The following is a 20,021-nucleotide window of genomic DNA, read 5'->3' as shown; positions in this document are numbered from 1 at the left end:
CCTTTCTCTATATATATCCGTCGCTTCTTCTGGGCTTGTTTTCATAGCCCTGGTTGCTTGTTTCTCTCCCAAAATCTGGCAACACTGACAAGCCGGCAAGCAACAACAACAATGGCGGCGTCCACAGGATCACGGGGAGCGCGCTGTGTTTTGACCCAGGCCCTGGAGGCAGATCTGATTCAACACTCGGAAGAATATCCATGCCTTCACGATGTGTCGTCTCCAAGTTTGGTGATGTCAACGCGTTATCTGGGGCTCTGTCGGCGAGGGCTCAGTGGAGAAATCTTGTGGTGTGCACACAGGTCATAACGCAGTTGGCGAGACTCCCGCTGACAGAAACACATGTCGCCAGGTACGAACACTCAAAAGATTACAATAGTCTCCGCGACACAAAATCGGGGTGAAAATCTTGTAATGTGACCTACTGTAGGCTTAACTGGTTGCTAAGTAACATTAGTAGCGCTGTTAAGTCAAATGCAATCAACTATGCAAACAGAAAGTCATTGTAGCATCACAAGCCGTAGCGTAACTTTTCGGTGGCCGATGAATGAACGTTATAACTAGGCTGTGTTTGAACTTACAAAGAACTTTGTGCAGCTGAGTTCTAAAAAAATTTCCACAAAAAAGTTCCTCTTGTTTCCAGAACAACTGGTTTCATTAAATATTTTCTTGTCTCATTTGGAAAGCACTTTTCTACATCACAACCACACATCAAACGCCCACAGTGAAGAAAACATGAAGGGGAAGAAGGGAGATAACGAAGCATCATTGCTGCCGTCATCTCCTGACACTGACCTCTTTTGAGAGATACCAGGATGGTCTTGCTATCTGTTCCGTGCTCATTGGAGACCTCGCAGGTCACCCCGTTCTTCATGACCTCGGCAGTGGCTTGTAGGGTCACGGTGCTTACCGCCTTGTTACCTTCCACTGATACCGACTAGCAGGAGCGACAGATGGAGGGAGGAGAGAGATGGAGGAAAGACGACATGAATTTCAACACATTCCCTGACTTGTGTTTTAAATTTGTGGTATGTTTTCCTGCCTGGTTCCGATCATACTGCACACTGCAGTGGTGCCTTATTCCAAATTTCTTCCCATGATTCTCTACATCAAGACTTGCTCTTAGAAACGGTCAGTGGTGCAAGCTCCAATATCTCTCCTTTTTGATCTAACACACATCACTATTTGCTTCTGAACTGATCACATCTTTCAGGATCATGAAAGTTTAACACTTTATTTTATGTCATATTATTATGAAGTCGTATTCCCCCTGTAAGTTTCTTTAAAGTTGTTTCATATGGGATTTTCTTTTCAACTATATCACATCAATACGAAATATTAGAATGAAATATTACTTTCCAAAAGCCCTGGGAGCTGTTTCTCTCCCTCCTTTTTTTTCTACTGCTTTTGAAGTCTAACAACCAGCCTCCCAAGAAGAAGATCCTCAGATGTTACGAAAAATCCTGCCTCAAACTTTCCCGTTGACCCAAATGAAAATGCTGATAATGATAGCTCTGTTCATTTGGAAAACATCTTCACCTGTTTTTATAGTTTCACTTGTGCAGTCGCTTTCAAGAAAGTCGCAATTACATCTGTTTACTGAGAGATTCCATTAGATCAGGTAATACGTGCTGTGTTTTTATCTCTGCTTGTCTCAATTGTGTTTTCACATTGTACCTCTTTTCCTGAGGGCTTCCAGGTGAACTGAGGGGCAGGAGAGCCGTGGGCTGAGCACTTCAGAGTCACCATGTCTCCTTCCTTCCCCACCTCTCCAATGGCCGGAGCCTCGATCATAGGCTTTCCTGGAAAGGGTGGGAGAAAGTCAGTGAAGAGGGGACACTTTTAAGTATAAACAACACAGCGAAAGATCAAACACACGTGCCCACACACTGTAAATCATATGAGGCTGGTTAAAATTGTAGCATAGGCTTCCCTAGAAATGTGAGTTAACTTAATGTAATTTGAATAATTAGTCATCAAAGTCAGCTTGAGTTGTAAAAATATGAAACACACTGGGTTAAGTTCGCTCAATTTAAGAATCTGAACATTTGTATAAGTATAAGCACATTTTTAAGGCTGCTTCCAGTAAGCTTGATACATTCAATACTAATCGTTATTGTGATTTAAATTGTTTCCATTGTTATGAAAAGAAACATAAGACACACACGACAAGTTCCCATCAGGTCTGTTCTCTTAAAACTGCTAAAAAAAAATAAATAAAAATTAATCAAATTAAATTTAAAAAATACATAAATTAAAAAATAAAATAAAACATAATAACATAAATTAAATTGAATCAAATTAAATTAAATAAAAAAAACATAAATTAAAAAATAAAATAAAACAAAATAACATAAATTAAATTGAATCAAATTAAATTGAATTAAAAAATACATAAATTAAAAAATAAAATGAAACAAAATAACATAAATTAAATTGAATCAAATTGAATTAAATTTAAAAAAATACATAAATTAAAAAATAAAATAAAATAAATTAAATTGAATTGAATTGAACTGAATTAAATTTAATTAAAAAAAAAAGGGGTCTCTCAAGAGTTTTAGCACTGAGTGTATGCTGGTAAATCTGCTCACAACTTGATTTAATGAGTCAAGATAACTTCATTCAAGTCATTATTTCAAGTCAACAGACTTTGAGTCAGAAAAACACATTCTAAAGTTTTGAATTGGCCTGAAAATAAAATTTAGTCATTTAAATTTGACCTTGAAATGAGTGAAACTTGTATGTTTACATTTCGGACAAAAGATTAGTTGATTCCACTACACTCCTGTAAAATGTTTTGCAGTGCACTAATGGTTTCATCCCATATTGAAACTAAATTGTCGACAGAGTAGGAAGCCACACCTTCCCTCAGCTGCATCCAACTGTACAACTTCCTTCCTCTGACTGAAACAATAGCCAGCACTCCCTAACACTGTTGTTATGAAGGATTGATAGCAACCATTGTTATTATCCCGTGTGTGTGTGTGTGTGGTTGTGGCAGAGGCTGGGTAATTTGGAAAATAAACGATAACTGTTCTCACAATAAAGTATGAGCTGCAATTTATTTTGCAGCCCCTGAACAGAGGATCCCATACTTCTACAAGTTACTGCCAGCGGACGAGGCTTTGTGAATTTAGCGTTGGAAGCTGACTGAGTGTGTGACTGTGGAAAGAAAACAACAGAGATGCTGATGTGATTGAAATCTTTACTTCAGTCTTGTCCAGACAGTTTAGTTGGTTTTCCTGAGGTGCTGCAGGCTGTGCATGTGCATGTGCATGTGCATGTGCATGTGTCTGTGGGAGTGTGTTACCTTTGACAGTGAGGTTAACACTAGCCTCGGCCGTCAGTCCTGGCACAGATGGCACGGCTCCAACGCACATGTACTCTCCAGCTTGATCATAGGAAACACCCTTTAATGACAGCGTGCCGTCCTGTGACAGCACCTCAGAACCCTGGAGGAACACACACACAGAAATAAAACCAATTGGAGTCACGCCATCAGCCCTCACAAAGTCTTTCTTTTAATTCTCTGTGTGTGAATATGAGAGCAGAACAGCATTGTTAATATCTAGTTTGGAGGCACGCAGCTATGCTGGGAAAGCAGAAGGAGAACCTTCACACACTGTTCCAAAGCGCAGTGATAACAGATCAAAGTCCATCCTCCATGATGAACCCGTCTCTTGCAATTCCTCTCAACTTCTTCTCATAGGAATCCTTCTTACTGAGAACAAACACGTTCTCTACTCAGAAAACCAGCAGTCGGTGAGTTTCTATCACACCCAGGAGACACAACAATAGATACACAGGATACAACAACCGGCTTGACACAGGAGGAACATTCTGCACATAACAAGTGGAGGAGAGGAGATGAATACCAAGATACAAAAAAAGCACCGCTGCTACAACCCTGATTTGTAGTTCTACGGTCAAACAAATCGTCTTTCCGTTGGTTTGTTTACTGTTGAAAATAAATTTAGAGCACGTATTTTGTTTACCAGAGACAAGAGACCAGGAGGAGTGTTTTTCATTGCCATTAACTAACTTTAGGGGCTGTACACATTTTTGTGCCCTCAAATTTATTGTTTTTAACGTAGACGTGGAGCAGCCGCGCTCAAACGCCAGAGCAACGTTGTCTTGGCGCGCACATGTTCTTGAGTGCCTATTTTTCAGGGCACATCAGCTGTGCCCTGGAATAAACTGAGTTCAAATATTGGAATACAGTAGCGCACACCACATGTCATGTGATGAGGACCAACCGATCACAGCCGACAGATACCTTTCCTTTCATCTGTAAATATCAGTCTGTGGTAAATATGGAGAAGAAGTTGATCATTTTAGTGCAGGACTGCCAGAGCTTCCCATCTGTCCCAGCGACAATAGGCCTACACACAAACAGCGCCTGGAAGAACATCACCTCTACACTTTCAGGTAATTAGGCTATGCTAAGGTGCTTGTTAAGGTTGCTTGGCAACCTCAGACACAACCTGCCGGGACATGTTTGGATATCAGTGGGCAAAACCTATGATTTCATTTCCAAAAATGACGTGGCGGAGGTCTAACTCATTCACCTCGCCCTCATCCTTCTCTTTAACTAACGGTGAAGGAGGTGTGTGTGGAGCCAACTGTTACCTCTCTACCGAATCGTAGTTGGGAACACACTGGCTTATTAACATTAATTTTAACCTGGCTCGTTATTAGCTTGTAACTAGCTTTTAGCGGTCACACTGCAGACGGAAGGACGGCGAGGCGTTCGGGTGCTGTTCACCAACAGTGGCTGTATTGCAGTCTTCACCACAAAACAGCAAACATGGCCTTCTCCTGAGGTCTAACAGTAACCCTGAGCTTATCTGGACACTTAATTTGACTGCTATCAAAACTACTTGCTGCATCCGTCTTCACCATGACACAGAGAGAGCTGCTTCCCTCCATAGACACACTGAAGTACATGTCAGACCCTCACAGGTTACCCACAAGGCCACCGCCCTTAAAGAGGAAAAGGGTGAGCCGGTAACACAACAGACTCAGAAGCGGACTCAGCTGTACCTGCCCCCTTGTTAGTGGTCCAATCCAATGTGAAGGACACTGCCGCTCAAAAAATCGTGTTTCACTGAGAAACACTCACAGTGCAGAAGCTAAAGACGCTCTAACATCTGTTTAACAGGGACTTTAATCGTGTACAATATGTGTTGGTGTTCACACCAAGTGGAACAAACATCACTGTCAGCTCTCCAGTTGCTGCGATTGGACACAACACAATGCTGCTTATGTAGCAGGGTCACAACTGTCTTTAAAGGGAGCGATGCATCTGATCCAAAGGCTCCAGTGTTGCATGGCAGCTGCACACTAAGTAACCGTATGTTTCACATCATGAAATTTAATCTAGTCCAATGAAGAAAGGTAGGGTTGTTAAAAACTTGAAGTTGAACCAAAATGACCAAACATGGAGCCTGGTGAAGGACGGAATTCTTGTTCAACATCCAGCCAGTGCTGTTAACACGTAAGAATGATAGGTTTGCATTTTAAACATAGTTTTCAAGGAATGCTTGGAAATAATTCTGTGGACCAACTCTGTATTCTTAGAAGTACACCACTTTTCCATGAGTGACGGGAGAAGGGAAGGAAGGTTGAGAAAGAAATGAAGCACACCTTTTTCCACTGAACAGTGTGCGAGGTTGAGGCCTTGGTCTTGCACTGCCACTCCACGTTGTCTCCGAGCATGACGACTTGAGGTTGGGCAGGGGTCACGCTCACCGGGTCGATGTCTGACAACGACAAAGAAAAGCAACTGAGAAAGAGAGAGGGGGAAGACGCATGAAACCTGAGGCCTTCTATACAATCTAAGAAGTGCCACTTGAGATCAGAATGCTTCACATCGCTTAAACAACCATGTAATAAGGCTTTTAAAACGACTGTGCTAAGCAGAATATCTATGTTTTTTTGGAAGTACAAAGCTAATGTACTTACTCTGAAGTTAAGCCCATTTCGGAGCCCGTGTTAAGCCTATTCCATGCTATTTCTAGGCTATCTCCGCTTAATGTGTGTGATAAGATCAAATTAGGGAGTGTAGTTGGGATAACATTAAAGTAACAGATGAACTGTGAAAAATTGAATTGGATATCGGCCCCCTGAAAGGATTCCATTAAAGCTCATTCCATTCTGAGCCTTTTAATTCTATGATTTACTGATGAAACGAGGGGCTTACTGCAGGGACGAAACCGCACAAACAAGGAGGTAAATTATTCTTTATGTGTGTTTACTTGATGCCACAGTTGTTTGTGTGTGTTTGGCTCACTCACAGTTGACAGTGAGAGTGATGGTTCCAGTCAGGTCAGCGTCCAGGTTATCGAAATCTATAGCTGTGCACTTGTACAAACCACTGTCTGTGCGCTTGACAGATTTCAGCGTCAGGAGCCCTTCCTGACCGGTGATGTCTTTCCCCTGAAGGTGGAAGAACAGTGCCGAGTGAGAGAGTAACAAAGATTAGCATATTTTTATATGAAAGACTTTCATTCTCAGACAAACAAATGAAATGCGCACATACGTCTTTAATGAAGTCAAACTCAGGCTGAGGGTTTCCATCAGTCTCACACTTCATGTTAACAACATCGCCCTCTTTGACCGGATCAGTGTTGAGTAGGGAAAAGGTCGCTTTCTCAGAGGGATCTAGACAGACAGGAACAGACATGGAACAGGTGAAAATTCCTCCTTTGGATACATTTACACTGTGATACAGTATGTCATCAATCAGAGATGTGCGCAGCATTCCAGAAGGAATGTTTTACTTTCCCAGTACCTCCTCTTTCCTTGCCTCATTCTTCTTCGCCTGAATATTAAATTCCACTACAGTGTTTCACAGCAGGAAAGATATGCAACCAACAAAGAAAACACATTGTTTACAAAGTTTGGTTTAGTCTTGCCTGAATCAAAAATCTGTTAATTGACTCCAGAATGTACAGACCTCAGCTGCCAGGCTTTTAACCAGAACCAATTGACATGATCACATCTCTTTACACTGGCTCCCAGTATGATTTTAAGGTTTTACTGATTACTTTGAAGGCTCCTCATGGTCTCTCTTCCAGCTTTATCTCTGACTTCTTAGTGCCGTACACGCCAGAACGTACTTTAAGGTCCTCAGGCAGCAAAGGTCTTTTGTCTGTTTCAGAGGCCCGGCTGAAAACTAAAGTTTTTTTTTTTTTAAAAGGTTTTATTTACTTTATTAATCCCCCTGAAATTCAATGTTTTCACTCTTGCTTGTCAATTACACACAGGTCTGAAAGACACACACATGCACAAACAGGACCTATACATGCACAAAGTGGAGAGATGTCAGAGTGAGGGGGCGCCCCGAGCGGTTGGGGGGTTCGGTGCCTTGCTCAAGGGCACCTCGGCAGTGCCCAGGAGGTGAACTGGCACCTCTCCAGCCACCAGTCCACGCTCCATATCGACGGGGACTCGAACAGGCGACCCTCCGGTTCCCAACCCAAGTCCCTATGGACTGAGCTACTGCCGGGGATGTAGTTTGCTGTCAGGGCCCTGAAGCTCTGGAACAGTCTGCCCAAGGAAATCAGGTTGCCCGAGTCAGTGATCTCTTTTAAGTCCCTTCTTAAAACATACTTTTATCGGAGAGCCTTTCCTGATTTTACTTGAGTTTTAAGTTAATTTAGACTGTCTTTATTTCCTCAGTTTTTATATCCATAAGTGTTTTTATCAATTCCTTTATAAAGTTGTTGTTTTCATGTCTTGTCTGATATGTAAAGCATTTTGTAACACTATTCTGTAAAGCTCTTTGTAAATAAAGATTATTACTAGTTTCAAAGGGCATTTGATCTTCTTAAAAAAGTCACATAAGGATAGAAGAGAGAGAGACTACAAAATAATGCATCTATATTTTTGTCCAAACTAAAATATCTCAACAATTATTGGATGGGTTGCCATAAAACTTTGTACAGACATGTATGATCGTCAAAGGATGTACCCTAATCACTCTGGTGATCCAATTACTCTTCCTCTAGTGCCAATATTAATCATTGACTTTTTATATAGGGCCACCTCATGTTGAAAGTATAACCTGTCCAACGCAAGCGGCAACCTCCGAGGCTGGAAAACAAAGCCGACAAAGAATTGTCAAAAACTGCAGTTCCTCTAATGGCCACTTGAGGCTGGCTCCAAGAGCGAGTCAATCCCCACAGACACCCATGTTAAAACTTTACAGCAGAAATATACATGTTTACAGCCTGGTACAAAAAAACACTTTTGGTCTCTGTATTTCAACATTCAACATTGAGCTACAAAAATCATAAAGGTGGTATTCTTTTGTGAAGATTATCCTGCTGGAAAAAATCCAGTGGAAAAATCCCTTTTGCTTTTGTGGAGGGAACCATGGCAACGCTAACATCGGCTCACACAAAACTTCCTCCCTGCAGCACTCGTATCCAGTGCTTTTATTTATGACTAAATAATTGCAAAATAAATCATTCCTTTAGGCTTGGTTGTACTTTGACATTATTGCTAATTAGCGAATGCTAGCAGGCTAATACACAAAACTAAGATGATGGACATGGTAAACACTGCAGCTAGCATGGCTGTTGACTCTTATTATTATCATATAGAACAAAGGCAAGACAAGTGTGTATATTTTCATGGCATGAACTAATAAACTGTATTATGCAATTACTATATTGTGCATTGCTGTTTTATATACCAACACAATCATAGCTCATGGACCCATAAAGAAAAAAACTTCTACTGGAGTCTTTGTAAGTAAATATGCACCCCAAGAAGGCATTCAGCTTTTAGTTATCTGTCCCCTTATCTCTTCAATCCCACATCTGCATTGTCTTAATCACCTCCGTCTGGTGTAGCAGAGGTGCAGCAAACTGGTCTGATAAGAAACTGTCCCTTGATATCAAAGCAGCTAGCTGAAGCAGAGCTAAAACAAGTTTAGAGGTCCTCTGACATGGTGCTGTCTAATCACTGCCATCTGAGGCAAAAGTTTGAAATTTGGGGAAATTCGCTTCTTGTGGAGTGAAACTGAACTCTCAAGTTTGTCCAGCAAATGTAAGGCTACAGCCGGCAGCCGGGCTGTTCAGCTTAGCATAAAGACTGGAAATGGGGGCTAACTCTCGTCCCTCCACTCACAGTTGAGTTCGATGGTGATGGTGTCGGACATCTTCTGTTTGATCTCATCTCCTGGCATGCTGTACTCCACGACGCAATGGAACACAGAGTCCTTGTCTGCCTTGGTGGGCTGCATGTACAGGATGCTCTTTGCAGTGAAGAGACCGGAGGCCTCCTTCACCATAGAGGGAACCATGTGGGGGCCTGACAGAGACGAGAGACAGAAGACACACAGATCATCCTCTGCTTTGTGCAGCATGTGATACTAGACTATATATTTGCTCATTCTAATAAAGAGCCAGAGGATACATACTCTCGTTCTTATCCTTGACCTCAGCGAGGGGCTGGTCATCTTTGTACCAGATGATTCTTGGCTGGGGATGTCCGTTCATCGTCACACAGGTACCAATCTGATACACATGGGACAAAAGTACGTTGACTGTAAATGTGTGTCTTCAGTGTTCATATGAAATCAGAAACTCACTGACAGGATGAAATGATAGAAATTGTGTACACACCTCAGAGCTGGTAGTCCCTCCCACAGAAATGGCCTGACTACGTGGTTTCGTGAGTTCTGGCTTCTCAGGAGCAACTGACACAGAAAAAGGTAGGGGATGTGTCATTATTATATCATTATGATTCACTAGAAGGAAAATCCTTTCACGCAGAGCCAAACACACACTTTCCACTTCCATACATGCAGTCCAACCCACATGCCTGCTGACCTTGTTAATTAAGTTGAGCAGTAAATATCCTGCTTCACATTATTCCAGTGTGACCCGGTTCACAGGAGCTGATAAGGGTCAAATAACAAAAAACCCCCACTCCCCCTCTCTTTGGCTCACACAAGCACAGGTGTGAGTGTTCCCTCTTGTTTCTCTGCTTTATTCCCTAGCTCACTTGTTCACATGCAAGGTCATCTTATCACAGCCTGCAGCTGTTGACGACTTATAAAAATAAACAGTGGATGGGTATTCCTCTCTCTGTCTGTCTCGCTCAATTCTTTGTGTACCGTTCTTTTCATTCCACAGCTCCCAAAACTGCTGAAGCATTCCTATAGCCATTACTTTTCAGCAGGCATACGTACTCACAGTAATTCTGATGTACAATACATGACTAAAACTCTCTTTTGCAGCCTCTTACATTCAGACGAGTAAAGCTTTTTAGTGCACAATAAGTCATTTAAATGTTAAGAGAGTTAAAGGGTAAATTCAGTATTTTTCAACCTGGACCCTATTTCCCATGTTTTTGTGTCAAAGTGACTAAAGGGCTCACACTTTTCTAAACTGGTCCAATATTTAGCTGCAGCCAGCAGCTGCAAAACAGGCTGCAATGTAACCACTTGGGGCATTTGTGCACCATCAATTTACATCCACTCAAAGGTCTTTTTTTAACCACTGACAGGCTCAGATTGTCATTCAAAGTGTCTAACAATATTATGGAAAGGATCCCAACAGAGATAAGAACTTTTTGTTTAAGAGTAAGATCTTTTTTTTGTTTAACTAGAAACAGCCCCGAAATCGTTATCACCAAACCAACCAGGCTGCATTTTACTCTTTAACAAAAAATTAATCTCTGTAGGGATCCTTTCCATACTGCCAGACACTTCAAATAACAATCTGAGCCTGTCAGTGATAAAAACAATCACCTTTATTGGATGTAAATTGACTAAGTTTGGCGACAGCGATTTGGGGCTGTTCATGGTTAAATAAAAAGGATCTTAGTCTTAAACAAAAAGGTCTATCTCTGTCGGGATCCTTTCCATAATATTGTTAGACACTTTGAATAACAATCTGAGCCTGTCAGTGGTAAAAACAAGCACCTGTAGTTGATGTAAATTGATGGAGCACAAATTTACTATTCATTTAAATGGAGTCTGGTAAGTTTGGTGATAGCGATTTTGGGGCTGTTTCTGCTTAAACAAAAAGGATTTTACTCTTTAACAAAAACATTTTTCTCTGTAGGGATCCTTTTCCTTCATGCCAGAAACCTCAATTAACAATCTGAGCCTGTCAGTGGTAAAAAAAACAAGCATCTGTAGCAGATGTAAATTGATGGTGGGCAAATTTACTGTTTATTTAAATGGAGTCTGGTGGGTTTGGCAATAGCGATTTTGGGGCTGTTTCTGGTGAAACAAAAAGGTCTCTCTCTGTGAGGATCCTTTCCATGATATTGTCAGACACTTTGAATGACAATCTGAGCCTGTCAGTGGTAAAAACAAGCACCTGTAATGGATGTAAATTGACAGTGCACAAATTTACTATTTATTCAAATGGAGTATGGTGGTTTGGCGATAGCAATTTTGGGGCTGTTTGTGATGAAACAAAAAGGATTTGACTCTTTAATAAAAAGGTCTATCTCTGTTGGGATCCTTGTCATAATATCGTATATGAATACTTATGTATATGATACGTATATGTACGTTTTGCATATATGATACTTTGAATAACAATCTGAGCCAGTTGTAAAAACAAGTACCTTTAGTGAATGAAAATTGATGGTGCACAAATGCCCCTGTGGTTACATTGCAGTCTATTTTGCCACTGCCAGCTGCAGCAATCTCATTCAGTATTGGACCAATTTCAAAAAATGTTGTTCTCATTAGTCACTTAGACACAAAAACATGGGAAAAAGGGTTTAGGTTGAATAGTACAGATATCACCCTTTAAGAGAGTACAAGATGTGCAGGCAGGGTTGTTTTCATTCTGTTAAAGTGTGTTTTTTGCTTTGAAGACATACTGTTTACTCTCTACTGTAGGCCTCCCGACAGAGAGAAACCAGGCTATCACTGCTGCAGCTCAACCCTCAGGAGACCTCATAACTCAGTCCTATTAAGTTAAGCCAGGACAGGCACACTATAATTCAACCCCAATGAGTCAAGTGGTCAAATGTGGACCAAGAATGATTGCTGGTTTGCGAGACAAGCTGTTTTCTTACATCTGTGGGCTTTATGTGTATCTAAAAAGGGCTTTTGTCAAATAGCACTGCGTTGAGGTATTGTCTACCACTCACTGACCCATTCACAATTAATAGCTCATTTTATGAGATTGCTTTAAACCCTCAGAGTGCGTAAATGTTAATGGTTAACTTTCAAGCTCTTTTTTCCAAGTGGGGGCATGACTTAAGAAAAGGTTGTCTTCCTATTCTCCCGACACAAATCTTCCCTCCTCGGAGTGATTGATCAGTCCAATCCAAAATGCAAATGAATCGTATTCATTTCGGTTAGCCGGCTAAATGCTAAAAGTATGATTGATGTCTGCTCAGAGGGCTGCTGTGGGAGGGGAAAGGACACAGCGGCCTGCAGCAAGGGTCAGCCCTCAGCGCCTTGGTGATAAATCTGGACCGTTATTAAGGTGAGATATATGAGACATGACAGGTGTGATTGAACTATTCATCAATTGTGTCAAGAGTGATTAGATTGTGACTAATTGACCTCTGGGGAACTTATCAAAGAAAACTGGTAACCCCAGGCATTGGAAAAGGTTCCAAAGTCTTACACATGATGAAAAAAAATATTAGCTGAAGTCTTTTCTGCTCTTGACACATAGACGATTGTGACAAATCACATGTTATGATGCTATATATAGGTTCTTTAAAGAGGGCTTGCATGGAGTTACTGTGTGAAATGCAATCAGCAAAATGAATTACATGCATTAGGTACAATTAAGCCACTTCTAAATGACAGTATGCATGAACACGCAGATCTAATTAAAGCCAACCGTTAGTGGCAGTGATAGGAACAAACTAAGCCATAAATTCTAAACATCAACAACACATGGGAAAGTGAGGGGTTCTCGCTGAAAAGGTCATGTTGAGGTCATAAAAAGGCCAAAGGACACTGGCCAACTCACAGAAGACTTTGAGCGTAGTGGCGCCATCTCCAACCCCAGAGGGCCCACCAGTGACCTGGCAGTAGTAGACGAGCTCATCGGACGGTTGAACAGCGGAGATGGTCAAGGTGGCGTCTGCTCCGATGGTGACGCGGCCAGTCAGAGGGGTGCCGTCATCAGCCTTTCCCTGGCCACCCTGAGAGAAAGCCACACGCTGCCTTTTACCCTGCTCCTCCTGGATGTATGGACAGAAGTGGAAGAATTATGAGGAGTAATGGAAGAGGTACAAAAAAAGACAAAAGCCAGCACTAAGTAAGAGACAACAACTTTTTACAGTGCTCTCCTTTATAAAGTACTCTCAACAATTGGATATGACAAATGTTCCCCAGCAAAAACATTTCCTCTCTCAAAATAGCTGATTGAAGAACATGAATATGTGGAAATGACTTACAATGTACCACTCAATGACAGTGCTGCTCGACTGCGGTGAGACGGTGTATGTGCAGGGAAGTTTGGCAGTCTCTCCTTTCAACACCTCCACGTTAGGAGCCACCTTCACGGTCACAGCCCCGCTACAAACTGCAGAGAAAACACACGCAAAGACAGACAGAAAGAATATGATTAGAGACTCAAGCACAGGAAGTCACAAGGACTGGCAGTAATATGTTTACATATTATATCAATACCAGACATGACAGACTGGTATATGAACAGTATTATTACTGGTAATGCTCATATACAGAACAGTAACTGGAAGGGACGCAAGCTCAAACAAGTTCCTTATTGTATATTGCATCTCAAAAAAGGACAGGACATCGAATGTTATCAGCCCATTAAATCAGTTGTCATCGGTAGCATGGATTTGTAGTAGTATGACCCTACTTTATCTCCGTCGTGCCCATCGTCATAATGATGGGATCAAAGGAGGAAGTCAGGTGGTGTAGTATCAAGAGCGACAAAGTCTGCATGGGGAAGAGGTTGGGGTGGATGGAGGGCTCGAACAAACACAGGATTTTCACCCAGGAGACCATTGTTTGTGTCCTCTATGAGACCAAGGGCTCTAGTTTCACAGACCGGACGAGGCGGAGGCGCAGCGCACCTGCACTTCGCCAACTGGGTGTGGCCAGGCGGATTTTCCAAGTTTGGCACACCGTGCACCTGGCGCAGCTACTCCTCTATCCCACCTCCGTCCCTCCTACCGGTGCAAGTCGGAAAGAGGGAGGAGAGAAGGTGTGGAGTGGGTTTTACACACATCACACCAATCAAATGAGCCTCTCTCCTCGTCCTTAAATGCGCCGCGCGAAGGCGTAATGAGAGTTTACTCAATTCGCCATGGCAGAAGAGAGCAGCAGCGTCAGACGGCCAAACTTCTCCCAGGAGGAAACTGATGTTTTGGTCCGGGAGGTCCAAGCTCGCAGTGTCCGAATATACGGAACTGCGAGCAGACCTCCACGGGCTGATGATGCAAAGGTAGCCTGGGAGGAGGTCACCACAATTGTAAATCAATGTTGCGTTTCTCTCGTGCGCGCGCGCTCTCTCTTTCTCTCTCGCAGTCTCACTCTGTTTCTTTTCTTTTGACTTTTCTAAGATGACAGATGCTGAATATATACTCCCTATCTGATGCTGTGGCTGTTTGTGGTTGGCTGAGAGGGATGTGAACTCATTAGTTTGCAGCTGTGTTAATCAAATCAGGTTGGGTTTCCATTACGCGTGCCAAACGTGCCAAACGGTGCCAATCCCCTTTGATCTGACATCAGATGTGACGGGACAGTCGATATAGAGATACATTTATGTGCTGATTGCAGATAGTTGCATTGAATAGTGTTTTTTTGGGTATTTATTGCATCGTTAATGTGCCTGATATTCTGGAAACCTGCCTGTGAGGTTTTGGTGACGTGTGCGCACTGTCCGCCGGTCAGCCAAACTTCAGCTTACACCGGCTGCGCTCCGCCTGCGTTGACAGTAGACCTGGTTTCAGTTGGCGAGCTTTTAGCGCACCTTCGGCGAAGCCTTTTGGCACGAAACTGTCACTGCGCCAAGCTGGATCTGTCGACACCTCCCCCTGCTGCGCTGCCACACCCATCTCAGCGCACCTCGGTCTGCCAAACTACCAAACTGAGCGCGCCTCAGGTCGCGCTGCTCGAAACTAGCTCTGCGCAGGGTTCGCCACCCTGCGCTGCGCCGGGAAACTAGAGCCCCAAAAGTCAACGTTGACCTAGCGTTCTTAAAGGGATAGTGCACCCAACATGAAAATTCAGCCATTATCTACTCACCCATATGCCAATGGAGGCTCAGGTGAAGTTTTAGAGTCCTCACAACAGAGGAGAGGAGGTAGCAACACAACTCCACCTAATGCAGGCTTACAGCGCCCCAAATTCAAACGTCCAAAAACACATAATTGATAATAACTTCACCTGAGCCTCCATCGGCATATGGGTGAGTAGATAATGGGTGAATTTTCATTTTTGGGTGCACTACCCCTTTAAGTTACGTTATGTAACAAACACACTTATATATTTATATTTATAAAGCCCAATATCACAAATAACAATTTGCCTCCGAGGGCTTTACAGCACATGACATCCCTCTGTCCTTGGACCCTCACAGCAGATAATGAAAAACTCACAAAAAAAACCCTTAAATGGGGGAAAAATGGTTGAAACCTCAGGAAGAGCAACTTATTTTACCCTTTCCTTAACCTAACCATGTAGTTTTGGCACGTAAATCTCAGAAAAATTGAAACTAAACCTTCAAAGCTATTGACATGCACCCTCCGGCCTGCTGATAGGTGCTGTTTGCCCCATCTGCCCCACTACCTAATGTTAGTGATGACACCTGATAACGGCCATTTAATGGGCTGATAAAATTCAAATATGTTTGGCAGGAAATGACAAAAAATAACTGCAACTGTAAGTGAAACTAGGTTTGTTTGGTATATAGTAAACATGGATGGTGTTGCAGGACTGGCTTCAGAAGTTTTCATGGATGTGTTGACATGTTTTTTGCCATGACTTTGGGTCTCCATTGGAATCTATTGTTACAGCTGGAGGCATTAAGTGCAAAGGGAGCAAGTCATAAGTATCAGTATTCCCTTAAAGGTGTTTGAACAGCAGTAAAAACTGTTAAGGGACCCAGAGGGAGACTAGAAGGCCCTCATCACTGTCAGTGTTCTCCATTCAATAGAGACATTAGGATGCACAAAGTGTCCCAGATATCAAAGGGAGAGAGTGGCAGCTAGGGCACATGATGGACCCAAACTGCTTCCAGTGGGAATAGGCAACATTATAGCTCTCTAACTCTGTGCAATCTGGCTATGGAGAGACAACGTGACAAGGAGATTGCATTACAGAGAGGAGAGGCAGGACGGAAAGCTGGAGGAAGGGAAGGAGCTCCATTTCTGCTAATGAAGTCACTGCAGCACATACACTGTCATAAATCTTATGGTACAGTAACACATGGAGGCAGTGGATTCCGCTGTGTTGTGAGCGTGTGGCTCTAATGTGTAAATGAAAGGACAATGTTGTTTAAGTGACTGGAGTTAAACTGCCAAATCAATTTAGAAATCCTTAAGTCATCAACGCACGGTCAGCATATTTCATTTTCTATGCAATTAGTTACGCACGTACACTTTCATGAAACATAGTCCATGAAACAGGCATAAAACACTTTCAAGTAGAACTGGAGAGATATTTTTATAGAGTAAATAATGGATGCATCTGGGACGCAACAGTAAACATCCCTAAAAATCTTTCCATGCTGCCAGCACTCTAAACATTAACTTTTTAAGTATCATTAAAAAGCCAGAGATCTAAACTCAAATTAATATTCATATTCTGGACACATGTGTTGCTAATGAACGACCCAGCCCCACACTCTGTATGATGACATTAATTAATCATGTCATCAATTTCTGGACTACAAAATCGACACTTAAATAATTTATTTGTTGTGAGAAACGGAGAGATAAGAGTGCAGATAGAGGATGGACCTCTGGGAATCATGGTTGTTTGACGGGTTAGTTTTATTAACAGGGCAGAGAGATGCAGACGGGGGGAAGATGAAAGCGTGTTTGCTCAAAATGTCTAAAGAGAGAGGAGAGGAGAGGAGAGGAGAGGAGAGGAGAGGAGAGGAGAGGAGAGGAGAGGATGGCCACCTTGTTATCACTCCACTGTGAGGTAGAGGAAGAGCAAAGGATGGACAGGAAGGAAAGAAGGAAGGCAGGGTATAATAGGGAGAGCTGTCAAAAATACACTCTGTGCTTCCTCAGTTGTTAGTGAAACACATTCCACCCGGGTCAGATGCTGTGATTCTCTATGACCCACAAACCACACAGAGGTCAAGGGTCAGTCAAGCGTTGACATTTGATGAAAAGATCTCATGTCTTTCCGCTGCTGTATTCTTTCACTTCCTCTTAATTTACTTTTCCACTTCCCTTTCTTCTATTTTTATCCCGCATCTTATTCTCCTTTCTTTTCTTTTGTTTATTGGATATCTGTATCCCCATCCATTATCTCTGTCTCTCTAAATATTGTGTTCTATTAGCTCAGCGGCTCTCAAGAGAAACGACATTAGTCTGACAAACCAAGTCTCATGTTTCGAGTGTGTAAGAGGGATGTAGCCCAGAAGAAAATCCTCCTCTGTTTCTGCGCCAACACAAACAGCGAGCCAGACAAGCAAACGTTCAAGAATGTGTGAGTAAACCAAGAGCTGTGCTTTTAGGCAGGGACTCAGGATTTAAGAGTCCCGTTAAGTGGTGCATGGGAAAAATACACACTCGCGCACACACACCACATTAAATGACACACAGCCTCGAGGAATTTGGCCTTTGAAAACACATGTAAGCATTAATCACCAGTTTAAAGCTGGAGCTGGTAACTTATAAAAATGACTTTTTGGCATGTTTGCTTAAACTGTCACTATATCCAGGGAGAAAAACACGAGATAATCTGTGAGGAAAACAACATGTTTCTCTGCTTCCTTGTAGCACTTCTAAAGACATTTGCTAGAGTAAAGGAAAACAACACATTAAAGCCGAGGAGTCACGTCAATCACTGCTTGTAAACTACAGTCAAACTAGGCAGCGCTCATCAAATACGAGTCAAGATTCTGTTACTGATTTGCCTGTTCTCACCTCAGATGTTTTCAGAAACATATTTTAGTGTACCGTTTAGTACGGGTAAACGATCCATCAATCTGGATCGTGGCAGACTATGATATCAGCAAATTTTGTATCGTTGTCCAAAGAATCGATATAATATTGTACCGTGATGAAACCAATGATTTACACCCCTACTGTTTAGCTGTAATATGAAAAAGTTGGTGACTCAGCCGGCCAGCGCAAACGTTCTCATGTTACAGCTAAACAGTAAACTAAAATACGTTTCTCAAAACATCTGAGGAGAGAAACAGACAATGCAGTAACAGAATCTTGATTCATAATTGATCAGCGCTGCCTAGTTTGACACTTTGACAGCAGTTCACGAGCAGTGGTCGACATGACTGGCAGCTGTGTTAGAGAACTCCTCGGCTCTGATTGGTTGTTTTCCTTCAGCTGCGGTTGATTCTGGTAAACGAAGCTCAGCATACGTTCGATCAGATGGACTTTCTTTGTGCTCATCCTTTCACAATTCTCTCCATCCCACTCCCACTGCTTTCTCTAATCAGCTGACTATGGGTGTTCACTCTTCTAGTATCCAATCAACTTCGCCCCGATCTCTATCAGCCAATCAGGATGCTACTCTGCTGCTGTCAGCTGTCATTTTAGGCAGAATTATCGCACCCTCCTCCACCCCATTCACCTCCAGCTATCGTATCCAGAGTCAAGGATGAGCTCAATGAAGGCTCATTCCCCCACTCATCTAGATCATCAGCACTTCTCCATCTTCACCAGTGTCTAGACCCCGAGGGAGGGGTTCCCCATTCGACTACGGATCCCCTCCTTAAATCATACCATCTTGAAGGGGTCTAATCGCCAGACTTATCCCATTTTTTTTATTCTCGTGTCTTAATAAATATTCTTTTCACCATAAAAATGAGTCTCTCCTGATTGAAATGCCGTTAGAAACACTACAAGGAGGCCGAGGAACATTTTTATCTGTCTCACGTACAGTTTCAGCAAATATGTGAAGTTACCTTTATAAAAATTTCCAACAGTTGCTTTAAGGTTAAAAATGGCCTGTGAGAAATCTAGAGCAACAAAAAAAACAAAGTTAAAAATTAGTGTAAAGCCATGGCATTTCACGTGAGCAATCATGCACTTATCTGCTGAGTACATTTTTTAGCTGTGCAAGTCACACAGTGCTGCTCACATGCACTGCCTGTAATAGCTGTGTGTTCTTCTGGGGTCATATTCTATGCACATTTTTCACAATTTGCCAGACATAATGGGATATAATTAAAGAAGCTGAGTCGTCACTTTTAGAGCAGCTTCAAGCCCCAGTTTTGTCTTTTATGGGATAATAATAGTCACCTACCAGTCTGTGCAAAAAGTGTTAGCGCAGAAGCACAGAACAAACGACCTCCTGAGGATGTTCGGGTGGTTTTGAGGTCTATATTCTCATCACTCAGTATATGACTGTTTTCCTCTCAGTCAGGGTTTGCTCAGTTGCTGGGTGACTAGGCGCATGTGAAAAAAGCCACTGGCAGTTAAAGCAATATGTGCTGAAAATGTACATCAACAGGGTCCATCTGTGGCACATCTTTCTTTCCCTGCCAGCCTCTCCCTCTCGCCCTCCCTGCCTCTCATTTGATTTCATTGTCTCACTCTCACCCTTTTCTCTTTCACATCATTTGGTGTCATTCACAATATGTTTCGGTGCAGAGTGATCAGTCAGGCCGCTGCTCTGTGTTTTAAACACGAGGCAGCTGGACGGACAAGAGACAAGAGCATAATTAGGGGAGTCCTCTGTCCAATCTGTGCCCAGAGCAGTGTGTGTGTGTGCACAAGTGTATATTAGATACACATGCTGTTGGCTGTCACTGTGTGTGTGTGTGTGTGTGTGTGTGGGTGTGGGTGAGAGAGAGAGAAAGAAAGAAAGAGAGTGGCCTGGGCTGTTGGAGGAGGGGGACCAG

The 20,021-nt window shown here is 42.5% G+C and overlaps 1 protein-coding gene across 1 annotated transcript in view; it reads right to left on the bottom strand.

Moving 5' to 3' along the window:
• Window positions 1–20,021, bottom strand: part of bcam (basal cell adhesion molecule (Lutheran blood group)) — a 67,786-nt gene that overhangs the window by 10,868 nt on the left and 36,897 nt on the right. The window contains exons 2-12 of the mRNA XM_050046591.1: window positions 13,402–13,529; window positions 12,972–13,185; window positions 9,639–9,712; window positions 9,434–9,530; window positions 9,142–9,324; window positions 6,545–6,666; window positions 6,300–6,441; window positions 5,650–5,765; window positions 3,314–3,455; window positions 1,678–1,802; window positions 796–937 (exon numbers count right to left, since the gene is read on the bottom strand). Of these exons, the coding sequence (XP_049902548.1) occupies window positions 796–937; window positions 1,678–1,802; window positions 3,314–3,455; window positions 5,650–5,765; window positions 6,300–6,441; window positions 6,545–6,666; window positions 9,142–9,324; window positions 9,434–9,530; window positions 9,639–9,712; window positions 12,972–13,185; window positions 13,402–13,529 (1,485 nt within the window). The remainder of the gene's footprint in view (window positions 1–795; window positions 938–1,677; window positions 1,803–3,313; window positions 3,456–5,649; window positions 5,766–6,299; window positions 6,442–6,544; window positions 6,667–9,141; window positions 9,325–9,433; window positions 9,531–9,638; window positions 9,713–12,971; window positions 13,186–13,401; window positions 13,530–20,021) is intronic.

The sequence above is a fragment of the Epinephelus moara genome, chromosome 6 (genome assembly GCF_006386435.1).
Source record: "Epinephelus moara isolate mb chromosome 6, YSFRI_EMoa_1.0, whole genome shotgun sequence".
NCBI classification, from domain to species: Eukaryota; Metazoa; Chordata; class Actinopteri; order Perciformes; family Serranidae; genus Epinephelus; species Epinephelus moara.
Note: the sequence above shows the minus strand (reverse complement) of the source record. Positions and strands in the feature narration are given on the sequence as shown.